The 23,351-nt window shown below is 36.0% G+C and overlaps 3 protein-coding genes across 5 annotated transcripts in view; 2 read left to right on the plus strand and 1 right to left on the minus strand.

Annotated features, from left to right (window-relative positions):
* The window catches only part of LOC131365223 (Kv channel-interacting protein 1-like), a 42,392-nt gene extending 28,019 nt beyond the window's left edge, over window positions 1–14,373 (plus strand). For all 3 annotated transcript variants that reach the window (XM_058408907.1, XM_058408909.1, XM_058408908.1), the window contains 7 exons: window positions 6,747–6,871; window positions 7,735–7,804; window positions 7,909–7,979; window positions 8,816–8,923; window positions 9,011–9,115; window positions 9,390–9,452; window positions 10,468–14,373. In XM_058408907.1, the coding sequence (XP_058264890.1) occupies window positions 6,747–6,871; window positions 7,735–7,804; window positions 7,909–7,979; window positions 8,816–8,923; window positions 9,011–9,115; window positions 9,390–9,452; window positions 10,468–10,515 (590 nt within the window). In that variant the 3' untranslated portion in view covers window positions 10,516–14,373. The remainder of the gene's footprint in view (window positions 1–6,746; window positions 6,872–7,734; window positions 7,805–7,908; window positions 7,980–8,815; window positions 8,924–9,010; window positions 9,116–9,389; window positions 9,453–10,467) is intronic.
* Window positions 14,374–14,412: 39 nt separating this feature from the next.
* On the minus strand, window positions 14,413–23,015 carry LOC131365221 (T-cell leukemia homeobox protein 3-like). Its single transcript, XM_058408905.1, has 3 exons — window positions 22,431–23,015; window positions 17,831–18,065; window positions 14,413–16,882 (listed from the first exon to the last, which is right to left on the minus strand). The coding sequence occupies exons 1-3, from the start codon at window positions 22,807–22,809 to the stop codon at window positions 16,669–16,671; spliced, it is 828 nt and encodes a 275-aa protein (XP_058264888.1). The 5' UTR covers window positions 22,810–23,015; the 3' UTR covers window positions 14,413–16,668.
* LOC131365222 (claudin-23-like) lies at window positions 19,204–19,935 on the plus strand. Its single transcript, XM_058408906.1, has one exon. The coding sequence runs from the start codon at window positions 19,204–19,206 to the stop codon at window positions 19,909–19,911; it is 708 nt and encodes a 235-aa protein (XP_058264889.1). The 3' UTR covers window positions 19,912–19,935.
* Window positions 23,016–23,351: the final 336 nt, after the last annotated feature.

Here is a 23,351-nt window from a genome sequence, read left to right on the forward strand (position 1 = left end):
CATCTTATCAGTGATTGTCTAACAAATGACAAATCCCTCATCTTTTGCCTGGCAAAAAACGTTGTCTTCAGGATAAAAGACAAGTCAGATAGTGTAATTACACCGTAGGATAAATAATTCTGTCATCCTCTTTCTTAATGATATATCACTTCAGCTCACATATGAGCAAAAGTCACATCCTGGTGGATTTTTCTGTCAAATCTGCTATAGTATTAAAAATAATTATAAAAGCATGTTTAATAACATTTTTAATTATTATTAAACATTAAATATTCAGAGTCTAGTAATCATTAGGTTCTAATAAATAACTTACTTAAGAGCTTAATCTTACTCAAAATTAAATCTTTTCTCGGGCAAGTAATTTCCACTTATAATTTAGGACAATTAGTGAGGAGCTTGGTATTCATATTCAGTATTATTCTAAAATATTTCCAAATAGCTAAAATAAACAAAAAACGCTTGACTTGTAGTGTATATATACTTAGGGCAGTTTTATTCCCTTGAATTAACTTATACTTTGGAAAATGGTTTGCAATAATCTGTGCAAGGCTTCAAACAGTGATTGAGTAGTTGGCGTGTTGGCGGGACTTCCTGCTAAATATCAGTCATCTAATTAGCACATGTTACTGCCTGTGTGTGATCAACAAGTCCTGCCTTTGGCTAATTACACTAGATGTCTACTTTGATATGCTTGCATATCAGTCATTACTGATAAAATCATGAGGTATTACTGTGAAAAAAACAACATGCCATAGCAGTAGGAAGATGAAAGCAGTGGGTGGTCAAGGGGAAAATAATGGTCTTGTGTTTGAGTCAAGTCAGCACTATGTGATGGATGTGGCCAGTCTGCAAGGCTTCAGTGTTTTTTTTTGTTGCTGCTGTGTGCCACTTTGTTGCTCTTATATGTATGTATGTATGTATGTATGTGTGTATGTATGTGTGTATTTATGTATGTGTGTATGTTTGTATGTATGTATGTATTTAAAAAAACAACTCTAAATGCTTTTAATACTAAATTCTTTAAATCTAAATATGCCATACAACAACCAACAACCAAATAACAGAGAGAGAGAGAGAGAGAGAGAGAGAGATGTCTGTCTCTGTGTGTGTGTGTGTCTTGCATAAAGTATTTAGGTTTGTCATTTGCTTCAGGCTTGTTTTGTTTTGTTTTGTTTTGTTTTTTTTCCTCTGCATCTTTTGTGTGTTAGTGATGAAATATATAAGTGTGTGTGTGTGTGATTTTGTGTGCATGTGTGTTCATGGTCGCTCCAGCAGCGGCTTTTTCTCTGGTGAATATTTCACATCTTCAATCACCACCCACTCCGTGCCTCCAGCTACTTAATCTCTCTCTCGCTCTTTTTCTTTTTCCCTCTCCCATTTCTCCTTCTCTCATTCTCTTTCCACCATTTTCCATTTCCCCCTTCTTTTAGTATCCATATCACCTTTAGCTAAAATTCCTCTTAAACCCTCTATTCCTCCCTTTCAACCTTTCCATTTCTAGCTTTTCCATTTCTCCTCCTCCTCCTCCTCCTCCTCCTCACTCAGAGCTTTAGCTTGTTTTTGTGGAAGTGCTTATTAAGTCCGTCTTGTAGGACAAACTTAATGGGACTGTTTCATGTGTGTGTGTGGGTGGTCAGCATTTTGGACAGCTCTTTGTTGCTGTGTAGTAATGCACTCTGTGTATGTGTGTGTGTGCTGCATTGCAAATCACCAGGTTTATCTGGGAAGCTCAGAGGTTATTTTATTTGTGAGAGATGTGTTTATTCACTCTTTTACTCCATTTCCTGACATGAGTCATGCAGGACTTTCTGTATGGCTGAGGGACGTGGTGTATATCTGTGTGTGTAGGCAGTCTTTATGAGTGAGTATTTCTCCAGTGATAGACTTTAGAAGTCCTACAGAGCTCCATCTGGACAAACTTCATTATGCACAGTGAAGAGAGGGAAGATTCACTACTTCATGCAGAAGTCTGTGATATTAACTCCTTCGATCTGAAAGATTCATTTGGATGTAAAAGCTATTTTGTTATAAGAGAGATATTTCAGATTAATCTCTGATGCTTGGCTTGAAAATGTCATAATTTCTTGATCATAAGTCATTTTGAAGTATTAGGTGTTGTCTAAACAGTCTGCTTAGAAAGAAAAATACAAGCCATGTTAATTCATTTAATATTAATGATATAAATGTATAGGAAGTTGCATAAATGTATAAGGAATTTTGCCTCAACATCTGCTGCACAATTACCATGTTCACATTTCATGAAAAGCAACTTAACTACAGCTGAGTAACTTCTCTTTATTTCCAGTTTCCATTTTAATAAGTGTGTCTTCTTCTTCTTCTTTCGGCTTTTCCCTTCAGGGGTCGCCACAGCGAATCATCTCCCTCCACCTATTCCTATCTTCTGCACCCTCAACACTTACACCCACTAGCTTCATATCCTCATTTATTACATCCATATACCTCCTCTTTGGCCTTCCCCTTTTCCTCCTTCCTGGCAGCTCCATGTCCAACATTCTCCCACCAATATACTCACTCTCCCTCCTCTGAACATGTCCAAATCTTAATCTGGCCTCCCTAACTTTGTCCCCCAAACATCCAACATGAGCCGTCCCTCTGATGTCCTTGTTCCTAATCCTGTTCAACCTTGTCACTCCCAAAGAGAACCTCAACATCTTATTTTAATAAGTCTGTACTTTTTGCAAATAGTCATATTTATTGTATAGGGAATGATTTGTTTTGTATTTCTGCAAACGTATATTTTCTTTGCTTCAGTTTAGGCATCGATTTACTAAAGGTTTAATGAATAAGCAATTTGGAGCAGTTCTACCTAAAGGTGCAAAATACAGAGTGGTGTTTATACCAGTGGATTAATTTTCTACCTGTGATGTGATTTAGTAAGCCTGAAAGTCATTTTGAAACCAGCAATTCTGTGTGCAAATTACTACAGCCAAAGGGCATGCATTAAATTTGCAAAGACCATTTATATCAGTTGAAGACAAAATTACACCATTTATTAGGTTTGAATATTGAGTTCACCAAAATTATGCTTTAGTAAAATAATCAGAAACTTTTTCAAAATGATGACTTATTGCCATACTAACACTGGTTTCATATTATTCAGCCCACATTTTTGCCTGTGTTGGCAGCATTTAACAACAGCGCCTTTAACATGTATGTTTTCACTTGATTTTTATTGTTTATGTTTATGTTCTATAGACTACATGTTATAGTCTGTGCTATAGACTAAGTGCTACAGAGAATGTGTTATAGACTATGTACTCTAGACTATGTGTTATAGACTATGTATTATAGTCTGTGTTATAGCCTATGTTCTATAGAGAATGTGTTATAGACTGAGTGCAAAAGAGAATGTGTCATAGACTATGTATTATAGATTATGTTCTATAGACTAAGTGCTATAGAGAATGTGTTATAGGTTATGTACTATAGATTATGAGGCTATAACAAACTTTATGTTTATTTCAGTTTGCTAAATAAAGCAAATAAAATTGAAAAGTTTGATGCACAAGTCACATCATCTTCTAGAGCCATGCTGGCGTCTAAAAGCCAGGAGGTCCCCAATTGTTTCTTCTTCTTTTTTTTGTAAACAGAGGTAGAATTCACAATGCACCATACTTATTACTGTAGTCTGACTGTAGTTACTGTAGGATTTTAATCAGAACCACAGCAACATACATAAACATACATACTGTATATTTAATGGGGTCCGTGGCTGCAAAAGCTTTGAGAACAGGACAAAACAATACAGGTTCTCCTTTGGAGGTCATGTTTAGTTGATAGTCTGTGTGAAGCAGCTGATCAATAAAACACCATGTAACTGATTTCACACTGCAGGAGTGATGTGATCCAAATGGTAATTACATCTTTGTGTGTGTGTTTGTATGTGTGTGTAGCAACATCAATCTATAATATGCCAGTAAAGCTTCTTTACAAAACCATTTCATGTGATACATACAGTATAGTATAGTAGTGAATATTGAATGCATTCTTGAGAAGACACTGTAGAGGCATTCGCTTTAGTCAACTATATAGTGTGATACATCGATTATGATAATTCAGATTATGCAAAGTAAACACTTGAGATGCAGGATTACTGCGTAATGCCGGGGAGAGAGAGAGAAAGAGAGAGAGAGGAGGAAAGTGATTGACTGGGATGGAAGGTGTGCATAATAAACCCCTTATTATCTAAACTGCCTATGCGAAGGATTAATGTTAGCAGTGATATAATTTATAATAACTAATGCCAGTGCTCAGAAAATTCATTTAATAAAGGAAACTGTTTATGTTATTTGGTTCTTTAAAGGCTACGTTATTTTCTTTTCAGAAAAAAGCAATAAGACCCTTTTCAATGAATGTTCCATTTTATACAAAATGAATGTTCAGTTCATAAATACAAGTTCCTTAATTGTGAGGAAGCAAATCAGTGCTCGCTTATTTAACAAAACATAAGCATGAAGGTCAAAGCTCCAGGTTGAATCTTGGCTGGAGGAGAGTGCTGCTGGGATTTTTAAGGCCATGTGAGCTTAGCATAGTGCTTTAGAACAGCTGTTCCCCCTAATTGTTTTTTTTTTTCTGAAGCAAAGCTTATTTCTATAGGGCAGACCCCAACATGTGATTTAACAAGTGATTGTCAGAGGACCTTACAGCTTACGTACCTTTTCCTGGTTGGTACTGAAATTGGGTGGCAACAGATCTATTTCTGCTTTGACATGTATTTCTGTTTGAGCTTTCAAAAATAAGAAAACTTATGAGAATCTAGCGTTCCTATGGCTGGTCTAAACCATTGTAATCCTCTGTAATTTACACCAGTTGACTAGCACAATGTTGTGCCTGGTTTCTGCCTAGATTTTATTTATTTTCTGCAGGGAAGCATCATCGGAAGTGTGTGACTGGGCAGCTTATGTGCAGCTTAGATAGAACAATGAATTGTGGCAGTAGGAGCATGGTCAAGCATCAGAAGGCAGATTGAACCAGCAGCAACGCATGATGATTCTCACTTGTTTGAGCACGGCAAGTTGGATTCTGGCAAGTTTTGTTTGTCTTTCCGGGTGCCACGAACAAGGGAGAGAGCGAGATAGAAAGCTGAGAGGAATGCTGAAAAGCGCTTGCAGAATAAATTAAAATAAAAATAGCATGAAGCTTTGTTAAGAGCTGCCTGTCTCCTGAGTCCTCCTTCCCACCCATACACAACAGGGATTTACAATAGTGCTGAAAACTCAGGAGGAGGTACCAGATGCTGCCATGGAACTTTTTCTAGTTAGCAATAACTTTCTCACCAGCTTCCACCAGCTTTATTTTTCTCTGGTTTACACCCCCTGAAAAACAAACAAAACTCACATTGAATCAACACACCATGATTACACACAGATGAGAATCATCACATGTTACCTGACAGTTTATCTCTTCTACATTGGCCACACCCCTTCTGTCACATGAACATTTTGCTTGTACATTTTACATCCAAATGAAAGTCTATTAAGCACTGTTAATCAATATATTATGTGTGTGTGTATGTATACACACACACACACACACACACACACACACACACATATATATATATATATATATATATATATATATATAGAGAGAGAGAGAGAGAGAGAGAGAGAGAGTGAGAGAGAGAGAGAGAGAGAGAGAGAGAGAGAGAGAGTGTGTGTGTGTGTGTGTGTTTTGTATTGATCAGAATGACACTAGGCTATTAGCTTGTATACAGAGTCAGCAGTGATTATTCCTTCATGCACTGTGACATTACATGCACAGCAGTTTATTAAGAACTCATAGGAAGTACAGATTATCCTTCACCCTTCGATCTGGGTAGTTGCTGTGTGATTTGGCAAGCTGATACACACTCTCAGACATATCAGCAGATTTACTTCTCTCAGACCAGCGTGGGAAAAGAGGCACAATTTCACAGTAAACCTGTAAACCGCAAAATGTGAGCACAGATAAGCTTCAGTTCTCTCATCTCATCCAATATTCAGTCCAGACTACTGTACTCCAGCCTTGTTGTATATATGAGCACAGGCATAAAAAAGCAACAGGGAAGCTCTTGCAAGAGTTCACTATACATACACTACCAGTCAGTTTGGACACACTTTCTAATTCAATGTTTTTTGTTTAGGGATTTATTTTCTACATTCTAGAACAATACTGGAGATTTCAAAACTATGAAATAACACACATGGACTTAAGTAATCCATATGTAATGACAACAAAAAACAGTCAGTTGTTATTTTAACACACGAAGGTCAGGTGTTCTGGAATAGTTCTTGCAAGAACAGTATTGTCAAGTGCATTTGCAAAACCCATCAAGCACCATGATGAAACTGGCTCACATGAAGACCATCCCAGTAAAGCAAGACCAAAACTGACCTCTGCTGCAGAGGAGAAGTTCATTTAGAGTTACCAGCCTCAGAAATCACCAATTAACAGCACCTCAGATTAGAGCCGTTATGAAGGTTTTACAGAGCATCAGTAGCAGACATATCTCAATATCAACTGTTCAAAGGACATTATTGTGTGTATTATTATTTCGGCCGCCTTCAGCATTGTTTTACAAGGTAGAAAGAAATAAACATCAGGAAACACCATGGAATTAGAAGGTGTGTCCAAACTTTTGACTGGTGGTGTAAGTGACAAAGTGTGTCCTTGTTTTCTCTCTTTTCCTGACACATACACTTCTTCTCTATGTTTTCTTTTTACCATCTTATTTTGTTTATTAGATAAGGTGGATGATGACTTGGAGATGACAATGGTGTGCCATCGTCCAGAGGGTTTGGATCAGCTGGAAGCTCAGACCAACTTCAGCAAAAGAGAACTGCAAGAACTCTACAGGGGGTTTAAAAATGTACATGTTGCACACAATATTACAAAATGTACTAAATTTTATGTGTCATTATTCATTTAATGAATATGCAATTTAGAAAAATAATGGGCTTTTTATGTTTACTATAATGAATTAGATTTAATTCTTCGAAACAAGCTCTTAGTGACTGTGGAATATATTTATAGTAGCTTAATTAATACCCTCCACAGTCCTCCTTTTCCACCCAACTCTGGCAACTCTGACAGGAACGCAGTTCAGTCACAACAGCATTAATAACAGACTTAACCTCTTCCTTGTCTTATGCAGCAAATCTTTTACATTAACTGAATGACAGCTCTTATTTGTCTTCATTCATGGATTTATTTCGGATTGCTTTCTTACAACTTATTAATACCAGTAACATTAATCAGAAACGACTCATTAAATTCAGCTATGTAATTGTAATAAATAACCTGTTTAAACTGGACGGTGTAAAATCTATCTATTGAGCTTCACTTTAATGAGTCTCCTTATGCGTGGTAAATTTACACAAACATAGGAGTTCTTGTGGGATAGTTGTTTTTAACTGGATTTTGATGAATATCACGTTTCTTGTGTAAATGTTGCTGCGAATGATTTATGAATAAATTTGTTTTTCTCATTTGATAAATGAGGCTCATTATTACTATATAATACATTTGGCTAATTTCATCACTTCTGGCTACTGTTCTCATTTTTCTGGCCAAGAAATAAGCTCTCCACTCAACCATAAGACAGCTGCAGGTGTGAATAGCGTTCAAAATATTTCATACAATAATTTCTGACTGCTAAGTTTACCAGCCCTATTTAGGCTGTCCTTATATCCCTTCTGTCTAGTGCATGAGCTTTGTTTTCTTCTTTCTTAGGAATGTCCTAGTGGAGTCGTCAATGAAGACACATTTAAACAGATTTACTCACAGTTCTTTCCTCAGGGGGGTAAGTCCATATGCACATGCGAGAAGTGAGATTTTATGCACATGTTCATTTGTGTGTATGATTGTTCTCCTAACAGAGTCTCTGGTCTCTGCTGTTTTCCATAGATGCAAGCACATATGCTCACTACCTGTTTAATGCCTTTGACTCGGGTCACAGCGGCTCCATCAAGTTTGAGGTGATCCTCTCGGTCTTTCTATGTGCATCTCTCTCTCTCTCTCTCTCTCTCTGTCTCTCATCACTCTCATTCAGTCTGTTGCCTCCTAAGTTATTCCATATCTCAGTGTGACTCATCTATTTTCTAACATCTTTTAATCTATCTTCATGCCAGGTTGGGCGTACGGCAGTTTTCTTTTTTTTTTTCATATTATCTTTCAATTGCTATTTTCATGGTCAGTAAAGAAAGAGCTTCTGCTAATGAGATGACCCTCTGTTTCTCAAATTTGAAGCTAAAACTAAAGATTCTGAGCCATAAATAATCCTCCAAAAACCCTCAGAAAGGTCAAAGTAGACAATATAAAAAATATATTTTGGTGTAAAGGTCTGACATTTAATAGCATATTAGTAACAGGAAAAACATCATCTATTTTCTAAGGTTCGATTTTTGAAAAGAAAGAAGAAAGAAATCAAAACATTAATTGGTTTAAGAATTACTACCTTTTGTGTATTTGCACTATTAATTTCACCCTACAATATGCACAGACTAATCACATAAAATGGACCGTTACAGATGGGATATCAGGAAGTAGTCAGTCTACATTATATGGCCAAATGTATTTGGACCATCACACCCAGATGTGTTTCTTACTTTCAAATGTACCAATGGCATGACCTTAGGCCTTATTTTGGCACTGGGATCATCATCATTATTATCATCATCACAAAAAAAATAGGGCCCATTTTTGGTCATATTGTGGGTCTAAATGAGATTTCTTTATCACCACATTCTATTGTTGCACAGTGCAATCTTTCCATCTCTCTCTACTATATCTCTCTGTCACCACTTGTATGCAGGACTTTGTTACAGCTCTGTCCATCTTGTTGAGAGGTTCTACACAGGAGAAGTTGCAGTGGACTTTCAACCTGTATGACATCAACAGAGATGGCTACATTAACAAGGAGGTGTGTGTGTGTGTGTGTGATCACTATAGCAGTAATGTATTCATATTCATATACATCTGACCTGTTATCCTGTGTTCTGCTGTACAGGAGATGATGGACATTGTGCGTGCTATCTATGACATGATGGGGAAATATACATACCCTGCTCTGAAGATAGACACGCCCAGGCAGCATGTGGACGCTTTCTTTCAAGTAAGAAACGGTTTTATAATTATTAATCAATTATATAGAAGGCCTTTCTGTTTTTACATATGTGTATATAGAAAGATAAAGATGCCAACCTTGAGCAAGGCCCTTAACCCTCAAGTATTTAGTTGTTTAAATGAGACATATGTATTTAAATGGATAAAGGTGTCTGCCAAATACCATTATGTACCAATATGTACATTAGATTTGATTTAAATCATTTTTGTTCATTTGTATATGTTCTCAGTTGTTGAATGATCATTTTTATTCTCCTCTGCAGAAAATGGACAAAAACAGAGATGGAGTCGTCACTCTTGATGAATTCATCCTATCCTGTGAAGAGGTATATACGTGATCCCCCTCAATCGTGACACTTTATTCTTCCTTGTATGTACTGCCCTCTAGTGGCAAAAAAGCTCAGTGTAACGCAACAAACATCCACCATGCTTTAACAAACATACCCATGTCCTTCTGTTACTATTTTACCAGTGGAAAAAAGTTATTAATTTAATTTAATTTAATTTAATTTAATTTAATTTAATTTAATTTAATTTAATTTAATTTAATTTAATTTAATTTAATTTATTTTTTTAAATTTTTTTTTTGAACCAAGAAAATTCTGGAAAAATCACGAGGTTGTAGGTTTTACATGTTTTTTTTTTAATGCTAATTATTTTATTATCATTTTTCATTTGAATTATACATTTGTCTGATATAATTAACATTGAAATCTGTACATTAAGGGTATAGACAGGAGCATAACTAAATTAAACTGCATTTATAACTAATTCAATTTCCCCTTTTTTTAGACCAGCAATTACCAACTTACTGATGCTGGTAATAAATGTATGTTAAATTATGCATTTAGTCACAGTTAAAAGACGTGACAAATGTGATCACTTTATTCACCGAGTTCAAGTACATTGTAATGATGTCAAAGTAAAGTGCACTCATACTGCAAAAAATAGAAAATAAAATCAGATCCAAGTGGCGACACAACAAAACACTAGCGCAACCTCTTTCTAAGCTGTAGGTGGAAATGCTATGTAGCTTGGTAGCTGGATGTTTATTAGGCAACATAGCTAACATAGTTAGAGTCAGTCCATGCTGTTTGTAACACTTCCTTTAAAAATATTTCTTCATTTAATGTTCTTTCATGTGGAAAATCAGCTCTTTCATAGCTAAGCTATTGTCCAGAAACATAACAATAATATTTACCTCGCAACCTCATACATATGTGAATCCTGTGTGCACAGGATTTCTTGATTAAATGTAACTTCCTTGTAAGCACCGAGATTCTGTTTCTGTCTGAATAATTGACAGATGCTTGTATCCCTCTCTGTCCTTTTATTTTGCAGGATGATAACATTATGAGATCTTTGCAGCTGTTTGAGAATGTGATATAAAACAAGCACAGGATTGGGGAAAGCGACACAGGCAGGAGGCAAAGCAAAGAAGCAAAGAAGATTTTTTCAGTAAAGTTTACAGCTGTTGTGTTCAGGAGAGTGAGAAAAAGCTACACCATCTTGTGCCCTTCATATAACCATGGAAATCTGTAGCTTCCTGTAGCTGGACATCAGTGCTACACCACTATGTGCATAGCAACACTATGTGCTTAGCATGGTAATATTTATTTTATATGTTTTTTGATTGTTATACAGCAAATCTGACCCATGACCTTTTGAAACCAGCCTTGTTCTTGTTCCTCTTTATAGCCACATGCACTCAACATGTTTCCTGCTGGCAAATTTGTAACATTTACCAATTCGTATGAGAAATTCAAGTTAAGGTTTAGGTTAAAGTTGTAGCTTTTCAAAAAGACAAGGAACAAGATTTTACCAGACTGTCCTTCAGGCTCATGCTCTTTATGTTACAACTGATCAGTTCATACTTAAATTTATTTATATACAGGACATTTAATGTTCTATGATATTTGTGAATATTACTCTACTGGAAAGCACAGTCTAATGACCTATTTATTAATGTTTCTAAGATGGATAAATAAGCGAAGCTCAACCAAAGGATGACTTAAAGGATCGTTACTTTTAAATGTTTAGGAAGGAAAGTATTAAAATATTATTATAATTGTTATTTGATGCTCTTCCACATACAAAAACAAATGGACAGGCTAGACTCTACAACAATAGGAAAACAGAGTTTCTATATCAGAAAGAAATTAATCAGCTATTTAAAATTATTCAAAACCCCTAAGGAGAGCAAAGAGACAACTAGAATTATTATAGCCTTAAAAGCTTAATACCAAGTGAGATGGCTTTACCATCAGAATTTTTTAATTAACTGTTAAAAAGAGGGAAGTAAATTATAGGCCTGATGAAACTGCATATAACCTATATTCTGTCTTTATTGTATGTGACTGCTAGTCAGCTTTTTCCTCTGCTCCAAGCAGGTGTTATTAGCTTGGCACATGTTTTGTCAGCAGTCAGCGTGTTCTTGGATGTTTCTCCCTATTCTATACCGTCTCGAAATAACTTGTAGTCTTGTGAAAAAGCGGATTGCTGCGATGTTCCTGTGCTACTCCTTGCTCGATAATGCTGAACCTGGTCTATCTGTTTTTATCTGTGTGTATTTGTGCTGCAGTGTGGCTGTGTTGTTTATGCGTTGGTGCTTGTTTATTTGTCCAGACACACATTTGTCTCCAGATCGGTCTGTCTATCTGTCTGTCTAACTGTCTCTCTGTCATGGTGTTTGATGTTCTCAGCATGAGGGGAGGACATTAAATAAGGTGATGTGTGGTATTTTTATGCAGGCGGGTTTTGCATCACTGTGTGCTTTTTATACTGTATGCCATCACTGCATTGTATTGGTTGTGTTCATTGTATATGTTGTTTTATTGTGAGAAAGCTGTGAATGACCAAATACTGGTACTGTTCAATAAGCATATAATAAACATATAGCCATATAACCATTTATCCACACACTGTGATATGGAAGAGCAGAGACAGAGAGGGAGACAGAGAGAGAAAGCTTCAAAAGCTAAAGGTTACTTGTTAGGATAAGTAAGCCATTATTTTTGTTTAAGGCTGCTGAATTTCATATACATGGCAATCGTTTAATATGTACTGCAAATGCAGCTCGTTCTTATATTGCTGGAATATATATGATTTAGTAAAATGGAATTTAGTAAAATAGAAACAATAATATTAATAATGTGCCTATAATTAATTAAAAAGTATATCCAAATGATATGGTATGGCATTCACTCACCAGCCACTTTAATAAGAACACCTATACACCTGCTAATTTGTTCAATTATCCACTCAGCCAATCATGTGGAAGGACAGACTAACCAAAATAAACAATCTGAAAAGACATTACCTGTTTTTTCTTGTCCAGTTTCAGTGAGAATGTGCCCATAGTATCTTTAGATTCCTGTTCCTGACTGACCGGAGGGAAACCTGATGTAGTCCTCTGTTGTCATAGCTCATCTGCCTCGAGATTTGACATGGTGTGTGTTCTAAAATGTTTTTCTGCCCGCCACAGTTGTAAAAATAGTTATTTGAGTTCATATAGGCATCCTGTCAGCTTGAAATGGCCATTATCCTCTGGCCTTTCATTTACAAGGCATTTCTGCCTGCAGAACTGCTGCTCATTTTCTGCACCATTCTTTGAAACTCTAGAGACTGTTGTGTGTGAAAATTGCATGAGATCAGATATTACAGCACATCTGGCACCAACTATTTCATGGTTAGTCAAAGAGATCACATTTTTCCTTTTCTGATGTTTGATGTGAATATTAACTGACCCTTGTGAATTGTAGTGGCATGAATTTATGTATCATGCTGCTGCCACATGATTGGCTGATTGGATAAAACTGCATAAAAGAGCAGGTGTACCTAATAAAGTGGTGAGTGTATATGCCACATCAGTTCTCAACAAACGGTTAACTTATGGTTAGGTAACAATTACTGGTATTAAATACAGTATTATTATAAATAATAGATTATATACAAGGTAATTTAAGACTACATTATTAGCAAAAAGTGAAATAGCAGGTTATTAGCTTAAGGGGGGCATGTTTCATACTGCCCTGTGATGGACTGGTGACCTGTCCAGGGTGTACCCCTGCCTTTCGTCCAATGTGCACTGGGATAGGCTCCAGCAGACCCCCGTGACCCTAATTAGGAATAAAGCGGGTATAGAAAATTGATGGATGGATGGATGGATGGATGGATGTTTCATACTCAATCTATTCATTTTCATATCACTTGTAGCAAGCCATGATTTTGTATGGATCTAAAAGTATGACAAATCTCAACAAGTGTAATGCAGTTTTTGTAACTTTTGCAGATTTTTGATTTGTGCAATTGTTATTTTTTTGTTTTGTTTTTTTTTGTCAATGGATTTCAGCATTCTCAACCGACTGTCATTAAAAGCAGTCTTGCTTTAATTTGGTAGGAACAACAACCTCATGATTGTACTTAAAAACAGTGGTTTATGTTTTTCCTTGCTAACCTGTATTTGTTGATTTTATAGAGACCAGACAGAGTACATCTGCTGGACTCACATGACCCTTTTGCTGGTCAATTTTCTTTTGAAATTTTTGTTTCATTTGCGATATAATTCTGATATGCAATGAGAGACGTACTACTCCAATACTGAGCTTATAGAATGAAATATCTAAATACAAAACCTGCTCTACACAATTATGGAGTTTTGTCAGAATTTAATATCAGTTTTACTTTTCATAATCTCAGTTCTGCAGTGAAATTGTATCCAGTCCAGATGCTGTGTCTGAGCTGTGTTGAGAAATCCAAACCGGGAACTACTGAAATGTGATGTATCTTGATGTGATTGTAAACCATGTCTTCTTCGAGACAAAACTGCACAGTACTCATGCAGCCATATGTATCACTACTCACTGTGATGAGAATCAGCAGCGAGAGGAAGAGGAAGAGGAAGCACCTCTTACACCATGCACCACCTCTCCATGCATTCTTTTCATATTCAGTATTGTGGATTTTAATTTATGCGTAACTGATGCAACGAAGAGTTGCTGGGCTTAGCTGTTTCTTCTGAAACCATATTTTTCACTGTACAGCAAGCTGAAGCGAACAGACAGATGAACAGATAGACAGACAGACAGACAGACAGACAGACAGACAGACAGAGAAGCAGGCAGACAGAGACAGGAAACAATTTCTTGTTGCTGTATAAAATGATATTTAACAATAAAAAAATTTTTCAAACAATAATATTGATTGTTTTATATATATTTATACAGCCATTTACCTTAAATTATAAACATATTAAGAAGGACAAACATGTCAAAACATCTTCATAGTATATAATGATCGATATTATTTACATAACAAAGTTTTGTATATTTTATTATAGACATTTTCCACTCGTGTTTAGAAAGAAGTCGAATATAGCCCTAGTGTTTCAGACATAGACTAATCCTCATCTGGGAATAAAAAGGGTTTAAATAACACTGAAATTTAGTCTAAGACCAGGCTTAGTCTATGAGTGGAAACTTACCAACATAAAGGATTTTGCCCTTCATTAAGAAAACAAAGTGTTTGTATACAAAGGAATATTCCAGCATATGTGCTCCCACTTTATATTACGTGCCTATAATATTGTGTCTAATATCCAAGCAGGCAACTGTAATGTAACTGCTGTTAATTTATACACTATTACTAATAGATTACAGAAGTAAATCCTGTGTAAAAATGCATCTTGACAAAAGTTAAAGCTTAACTTTTTTTATTTTTTTTTTATTTTTTATCATTTCTGTGGTATATTTGCCTTGTCACAGGTCAGCAAATCAGACCTGTAATTTACAGCAATTGCATATCTTTATGGTTCAATAGGCAGACAATTCCTGTGTACTTATAATGAATGTATAGGCAAAACTAGAAGTTCATACAAAAGTTATTACCGCCATTATTCTTACAGTGGCAGAAAAAGACAAGGTGTGTGCATTTATGTATTTATATCTGTAATCTACTTGTTACAGTGCAGAGACTCTTACTAGATATATAGTTGCCTGTGTATTTTACGTCTATCTCGCACATAATAAAGACACTTATAAAGTAAGACCACACTTATAAACCTAATCTCTGTCCACAGGATTTGTAGTATATGTGTGATTACAACAGATACTGTTTCGATGCATTACTCTAAACTTAATAAAGTACAGAAAACAACGTGACCTAAATCTAAACCTCACTTATAATGGAAGTCAGTAAACTTGTAATGCCAGTTTAAACCTACATGTATAGACAAATACTTTTATGTGAATACTTTTCGAAAAAAGGTCTATAATAATTTGTAAATATAAAAACGTAAACATTAATAAAATAAACAATAAAAACTAACATTCACTCACATAACTTAGAGTTCAAATTTGTTTCTTGTTATTTTCAAAGTACAGGGAAATTCTTGTGAGCAGTAATCACACATATGCTGCAGATGCACTACACAGAGAGTGAAAATCCTGGAGTATTCCCTTTAAAGGCGGAACTTCGGTTTGTCTCAACCATGTTCCTATGCAAAGTGATTTACAAGGCTTGTATTAATTACTGGGCATCCAAGAATTACAACATGGTAACTTTCTGTACTGTAATGGTAATGAAACTGGGCCAAGATTTAGGCTGTAGTTTGGCCCAAAACACTTTGTAGAAGCCCAAGACACATTTCATTTCAGTACTATTAGTCGCAATGCAAGTAATCATAAGAAATTCAGAAGAAAAGTAAACTTCATTTTCAACAACACAGTCACTGGCAATGAGTAGAAATGTACACTATACTCAATTATATAAAAAGTCAAACATATAATCAGACATTCCACAGTCTATATTTGTGCCAAACAACACTGGAACATCAGCTGGGACAGGACTTAAAAATGGAGGAAAAAATAATGATGGACAACAATAATGTGTTTTTGCCCGGGTGTTTAGATATTACAAGTTGCTTGTTTTGAATAAGGTATGGATTTGCAGACATGGATTGTCCTTTCTGTCTACCATGAAAAGAAAACATGTTGTAAAGGAAGTATAAACGTTATATAATCATAAACCTTGCTTGCATTATTTTACATTCACAATTTCCACTGCAGTGTTATTTCTTGCTTGACTCCTGGACGGTTATACAATAGTAAACATTTCAGTATACACTTCAGTATACATGAGTATACATTTTGTTCACACAAATAAGCCACCTTTCAGATACGTTTCAGAGTACTGAGTTCTGAAGATTGTTGTGCAACAATATCAACTCAAAGACCGTGGATGAGCCATTATATTTAATATAAAGCATTGGGAGTACAGGAAATTCTCCTGATGCATATTTGCTATGATACTGATCAATAGTGCTCTCCTCCCAGAATGTAGATAGTATAAATCTGATTGTGTCCTCAGAAAAGTCTACAGCTTTGCTCATATTGGTGGTTCATCAGATTATTTCTTTCCACTGTCTAACCTATGTATCCAATATGATACAAAGATCATAAAGCTTATCTTACTTGGCTTGTAACACATTCCCAGATGATTAGTTGTTGCACTATCACAGTCACTCCTCATTGGTTTAGTATTCATTTAGGCCAGTGAAGTAGTGGTGGCCATTTTGCCTGCTTTTTCTTGAGCCCATGGCTGCAGGTTCTGCAGGGCATACAGTGAAGAGTTGTGCACACAGAGAGGATCTACAGGCACTGACTCACTGATCGATTTCTGGAGGGCATCAGCCTGCAGCTGCAGTAGCATCCGGTTAGCCTGCTGGCGTTCGGCCTCCCTCTCCTCCGCTGTCTGTCTCCTAGGGACGTATTAAGGGTTGTACAATTTAAACATCACCTTATACGCTTATACATATGTATATAGGTGATATATATATATATATATATATATATATATATATATATATATATATATACACACACACTGATATATGATTTTACAATATATAATCATTGTTTTAGTAACTTAGTAATTAAAAAGTACTGAAATACAGTAAAAGAGCATTGCTACAAATTTTAAACTATCATACTGGTTTGAACAGTATTTTATTTTACAAATTACATAACTTTTGTCAATTTTATTTTATAGAGAGAAAGCAAGACAGACGTTCTGAGACACTGGCTATATTTTACTGGGAAGGTTTACACCATGTCAAACACGTTGTCCAGTGGACTTGACCCTTTCCTGAATTTCTAGAGGTGGTGGAAAGTGACTAGTGGTTTAAAAAATACGGTTTAGAGGATTTTAAGTTTATTAAGGTAACGCTGATCCGTAAATAAAGACATAATACCTTACTAATTCTTTTAAAATGATGTATTATACATTCACTAATCCTTAGCGCACGCGCTCACACACACACACACACACACACACACACACAGACACTAAAATAAACAGTGTCTTCACAATGCGAATTAAGTTAGATAAATAGTCTAGCAAGCAAACTTAACTTTGTGCGCAAAAAAGACAATTAACAATGTTAACTATGTGTTAATATTGCAGTTCATGGCATTAATTCGAAGAGCGGGTTAACAATGTTAATACTTAATTATTAATGTATGCGCATCGGTATTTTCTGATGTAGGCATGTGCGCTTATTAACTCAACGTTATGAAAGTATTATGCATCAGTGTATTAGTATTTATGAATCTTATAATAAAGTGCACCATTAGAGATTCAGCTTTTCAGAAAGCTATATCAAATATGTTAAAGGACATCGGTTTCTAAAATCTAAAATCTGACTCACCTCCATTTGGTTCTTCGGTTCTGGAACCACGTTTTGACCTGGGCGTCGGTCATTTTAAGCGTTTTGGCGAGAGCCGCGCGCTCAGCACTGGCCAAATACTTCTGCCGGTGAAAGCGCTTCTCCAGCTCGCAGATCTGCACGCGGGAAAATGACGTGCGTGGTTTCTTCCGCTTGGGAGGTGTGCGGTTCTGGTATGGGTGACCAATGCGCCGAGTTATGGGCAACGCTAGTAGAGCTGGAAAAAAAAGAAAGACTAAAAGTCAAAGGAAAGTGGACACGCCTGGCAATTGGTCATAATAAAAAATGAGTGTTGGAATATAAATAAATAAATAAATAAATAAATAAATAAATAAATTCTAAATAAAATATATAAATAAATTGTAAAAAAAGTAGGAAATTGAAAACGACACACTATCTATTAGACAACGGGAACATCGTAAGGGTGTACTGGGTAGCATTCCTGTACAAAAGCTGGATACAGGTTTAGCATTAGGAACAAATACATTTGCAAAGTAAACGCGTTGAAATTGTCAAATTAGTAGCATAATGTTGAAAAGGGTATTGTAAGGGTATTATAAATAGAAGGCCTATGATTGGTAAATAGGACAAATTAATAATAAGGTTAATTCTTCGTTTAGTTTAGCACTGAGATATAGTTAAATTTAAACTGGTCATATAAAATACACAAAACAAAGTATAGTAACAGTGATTTCCATCCACATGAAACATGAAAGTCGGACATTTCATTCTTCCTTAGGTTTAGGATTATTTCTAAGCTCATCTTTACATAATAAACCTATTCACACCTATTCGCACAAAACTGTATAATCTACTATTTCAGTGGCATTTAAGATGCTCTCAGTGGCCTCGCGTAAGGCTTGCAGGATGAGAATAATCTGTCCTTAAGCAAGTGAATAAGGTGTAGCTCATTTCCCACAATACAATAACAAAACCAAGCAGCGACATTCATGAGAAGGTGCCAAGAATTGAAATAAAAATGGACGCAGTACAATAACATAAGGCACAATAAAAATTTACATGGCAATCGATCGAGTTGACGCTTAAGAAAAATCCTCATCCAGCAAGTTCACTTGCCCTGACATTTAGACGTTGCAAGACATCTAACACTCCGTTTTTGTGGACACCATCCATTTATCTTACACTGTAATACAATGCTATAGAAACCTGAGGGCTTTTGATTCCCACTGAATGGCTGACCACGTGATACATTCAGAAGTGTGGGAGTTTTCTGGGTACACCCCTGTCCAGGATCAGATTATAAGTGCATAAAACTCCGAAAAATCTTCGGTTTTTACGAATGAGTGGTTAGACTTATACATTACTCTAAACATACATAGTGTGCGTATGAGACCATGAAAATCCCGGGAATTATAATATTCGGTTTAGTTTCCGCATCTTGCGGCTGGATCTTGACCCTGACGAGTACAGTGGCACCAAACTGGCGCACCATCCACAACCTCATTGGACAGCCCTCAGAATTAATTTTACACCAAGGCATCTGGGATATCTGTAGGTCCTTTACAGAATCCAGGGACGTCCTGTGCAACCACGAGGACACTGAATACTTTAATAATCAGATCATCGAGGTCGCGCGCAGGATGATGGTGGCGTCTCTGATCGTGACTTTAATCGGTCTTTCCCTGCTGACAATCGGAACCACCTGCTGCACCGACAGACCGAAGATAAAGCTGGCAGGTTTCGGTGGATTCCTTATCTCTTCTTCCGGGATTCTGGCAATCATCCCTATCGCTTGGTACAACCACATCCTGATGGACATCAACTCTCCGTCTACCGACATCCGTATCGGATACTGCATCATACTTGGCTATACAGGAGGACACGCAGAGTTTCTCAGTGGATTTGTGATATTCACTTGGATATACCGATGTTGTGGAGGAAGAAATCGGGAACAGAGTCCCGACATAAGTTTGGAACCGAGGCATAAGACCACCGAATTAAGCATCAGTGTGACCCGGAGCCGCGCGAGCAGCGTCCCGTCGCACATTGAGAAACAAGACATCAGCGTGTGGCGAGCAAACAAAATATCACTGACCATGTAGTCTCCAAGGCCTATTTACAGTTATCATGCTAATATATACATGCACGACATATAGCCTTAATTCTCTATGGAACAAGATAATAGATATTAGAATTGAAAATATTGTAGCCCCTTAACAAGATGCAGATGTATTGTATATTGTATAAATTTGTCCTAAATATATATTCAAATAAAATTTCTCTTTAAATAGCCTACAGTAAAAACACATCTGAAACCAAATCCAGTGTCTTTTGAGCTACGAGTCGCTGAAAAAGTTTTTGCGTGTAATTTTGAAGACATTTTTAGATAAGTGTCTGAGGCAGAGAAGGCGCAAAGAAAGGAAAATAAGAAGGCCACATGGGCCGCTCAAGACGGAGAAACCACGTGATCCTCTGCAGCTTTGTAACAGACTGTAATTTAAAGCGTGACCTTTCTTTCTTTCTTTCTTTCTTTCTTTCTTTCTTTCTTTCTTTCTTTCTTTCTTTCTTTCTTTTTCTTTAAACTCACAAAATAACACACGTAGGCATATTCTTGGAAATGACTGCTTCTGTGATCAGGTTTCACAATCTTTAATTCACGTTTTTGTATCCTTTGTACTTAGTCTGGACTGTTTTGGGAAAAAATGATGTTATCTTTTTCTTTCAGATTTGAATTCAGAAGTATCACACTCTAGGAAATAAAGGCACCATTCCAAGATGTTGCTGTAGCATTTCTAGGCTATGGAACTGTCACCATGTTATGTGAATCTAAATTTGAATAATAAAAAACAATAATTAAAGATACATAATTTTCACCTTAAGATCTAGGCTGAAACTATTTGCAGGTACACCACATGCTTCTCAGGTAAAAGATACGGTGCCAAACCATTCACACAGAGATACATTGTGTACACAAACAGCTACAGAGCTGACAATAAAGATCTATTCTATAGGAGTTGTTATATATTACTTTATTTCAAACGTCCATAATGCAATTTTACAAAAATTTTAAACACTGCTCTATCATAAGCTTAAATAATGCTCGTTAACCTATACATCATCCTAATCTATGTGATGGTTATTGTATTTCTGTAATTCATAAATAATGAATGGTACATAAAAATACAGCTGCAAAAAATAAAATAAATAAATAAAATGAATACTCTTCCTCTATTCTGGTCCACACGCCAGCTTTCACGTGTCTATACACTGGATATAAATTACTGTTACATGTGAGGTATCAGAATGTACAGGACGCCGTGTTCATAACTCCAAAGTGGTTTAACTGGACCTATTCAAAAGGCTAGGTGCCCTTTGTATCCTTGAAAGGCGATTCTTGAACGAATTTCTCTTAAAGGATTCACTATACAGTTTTTTTGGTAAATTACAAGAATCAAATCCCTACAGCTCGACTCATTTAAACGGGTTGTTCAAAAGAATCGAATCAATTCGATTCTTATCCGCGTTATCATGTTCCTCGTGTACAGATTCCTGGAATAATGCTTAGGCCAAAGGTTTTATGTAGAACCCTACAATAAAATGTTTTTCTTAATACCTAGAACCTTTTAGGCATTTGCAATTTAGCTAAACTGACTAGGAACTTGATGCTTGTTAGAAAAACCATGAAATTTATTGAATAATAAAGGGTTCTTAGCTTCCAAAATTCTAATTCTGAAAGAGAGTTTGGCAAATGAACTTTAAGGGTTACATCAGAGGGAGAAAGGAAGAAAATTTATATAAGGCTTATAGTTTGCAGGAAAAACAGTTTTATTTTCTAGGTGAGTTTATCCAGCTTGCTAATAATAATAATAACAACAACAACAATAATAATAAGAATAAGAATAAGAATAAGAATAAGAATAAGAATAAGAATAAGAATGATAATAATAATAATAAAACATTTTTCATAATTGTATTATCGACTCTTGTACAATTGAAAAGAGAATAATATAGTTCCGTTGAAAAGCTGACTATTAAAAACATAAACTTCATAAAGGATGAATCTGATCAGTACAACATTTTTAAAATATTTTAAACCGTTTTCAGTATTGTTTCTACAATATTATAAAATAATAATAAAGCAAGCAATAACAACAACATAATAATAATAATAATAATAATAATAATAATAATAATAATAATAATAATAATAATAATAATAACAATAGAATCATGATTATAATAATAATAGTTGTTTTGTTTTTGTTGTTTATATAATTAGCAAGAAGAAGAAGAAGAAGAAGAAGAAGATGATGATGATGATGATGATGATGAGGAGGAAAAAGAAAGAGGCAGAATTGTCATCCTGGTGCTTGTTATAAATTTTTTTAAATAATTACGCAAACTTTAAATTAAACTTTAAAATTATTATTCTCTTATTTAACAACAGGGTTTTATTAACTGACTTTAATATCCTAGCAATTTATATTAATTTTTTTTAATGTTAATGGTAGGCCGAATAAAAAAGCCCTTCGTACTAAATGAGTTAACGTGACATACACCTTTGCACTTTAAAGACAGGGGTGCTATTTAATCGTACACCTTCCTATAAGTTTCACTTTACCTGGTAGTCTGTCTTTGGTGAATCTGCGGTGATTATCCACCCAGGGGAAGCAAAGCGGCCCGAAGCCCGGAGCTGCGCTCACCACAGGCGGCGCTATGGCGGCTCCAAGCGGTCTGTGCGCCGGGACCCGGATCACCCCGCGGTGTCCCAGAGTCCTGTTCGGTACGAACTCATTCGGGTCCTCTAAAGTGCCAGGAAATGCAGAGAGTGGGGCAACCAGGGCAGTGAATGTCGTGGTGCTCCCGGTTTGGCTGTCCGTGATGCTCTCAGAGCCATGCTGTCGGTCAGAGGAACCGAGGATCCGGTCAATGCCGAAACGGATGGGCTCATGGCTTGGTTTTGATGATTGCTCCGGTCTCGGACTATGGGCTCTTTCCATATTCCCTGTTTACAACCCGAGCGGGGGTTGAGGAAATAAAAGCAAATCACGCAAAAGGCAATGTAACTGAGATCAATTTCACAGTCTGTTTGTCCATTTTCTTCTCTCTTGAGGCTTTCTTTCGGTTCTGTTTCTGAAATTCCGACATATTCCGTCACATCTGTACTGAACCCTCCTCGGCTGGGCTTATTCCTGTCAAACTGTCGCATTTTCCTCTCGCATTATGCCAAAGTCACAAAGTAGTGTTTTCATTGGTCGAATACGTCAAACCCTCGCCCCTCTATTGGTTAACTTCAACTGACAAAAATAGATTTATGTCCCAGTAGAGCTGAGCGCGAAGATGTCAAACAGTGTCCTGTATCGACCATCAATATTCTCCTATATAAATTTAAAATATCATCTTATTTATTGCCATATTTTGTACATTTGCGGGACATTTTTTGCACATTTATTGCACAAAGAGAATGAATCTGACACATTTCTCTTTTGGAATTTTCTCACCAAAACTCTTAATAAATTTACTTTTTATTTTTCAGAAATAA

The sequence above is a fragment of the Hemibagrus wyckioides genome, linkage group LG14 (genome assembly GCF_019097595.1).
Source record: "Hemibagrus wyckioides isolate EC202008001 linkage group LG14, SWU_Hwy_1.0, whole genome shotgun sequence".
Classification (NCBI taxonomy): Eukaryota; Metazoa; Chordata; class Actinopteri; order Siluriformes; family Bagridae; genus Hemibagrus; species Hemibagrus wyckioides.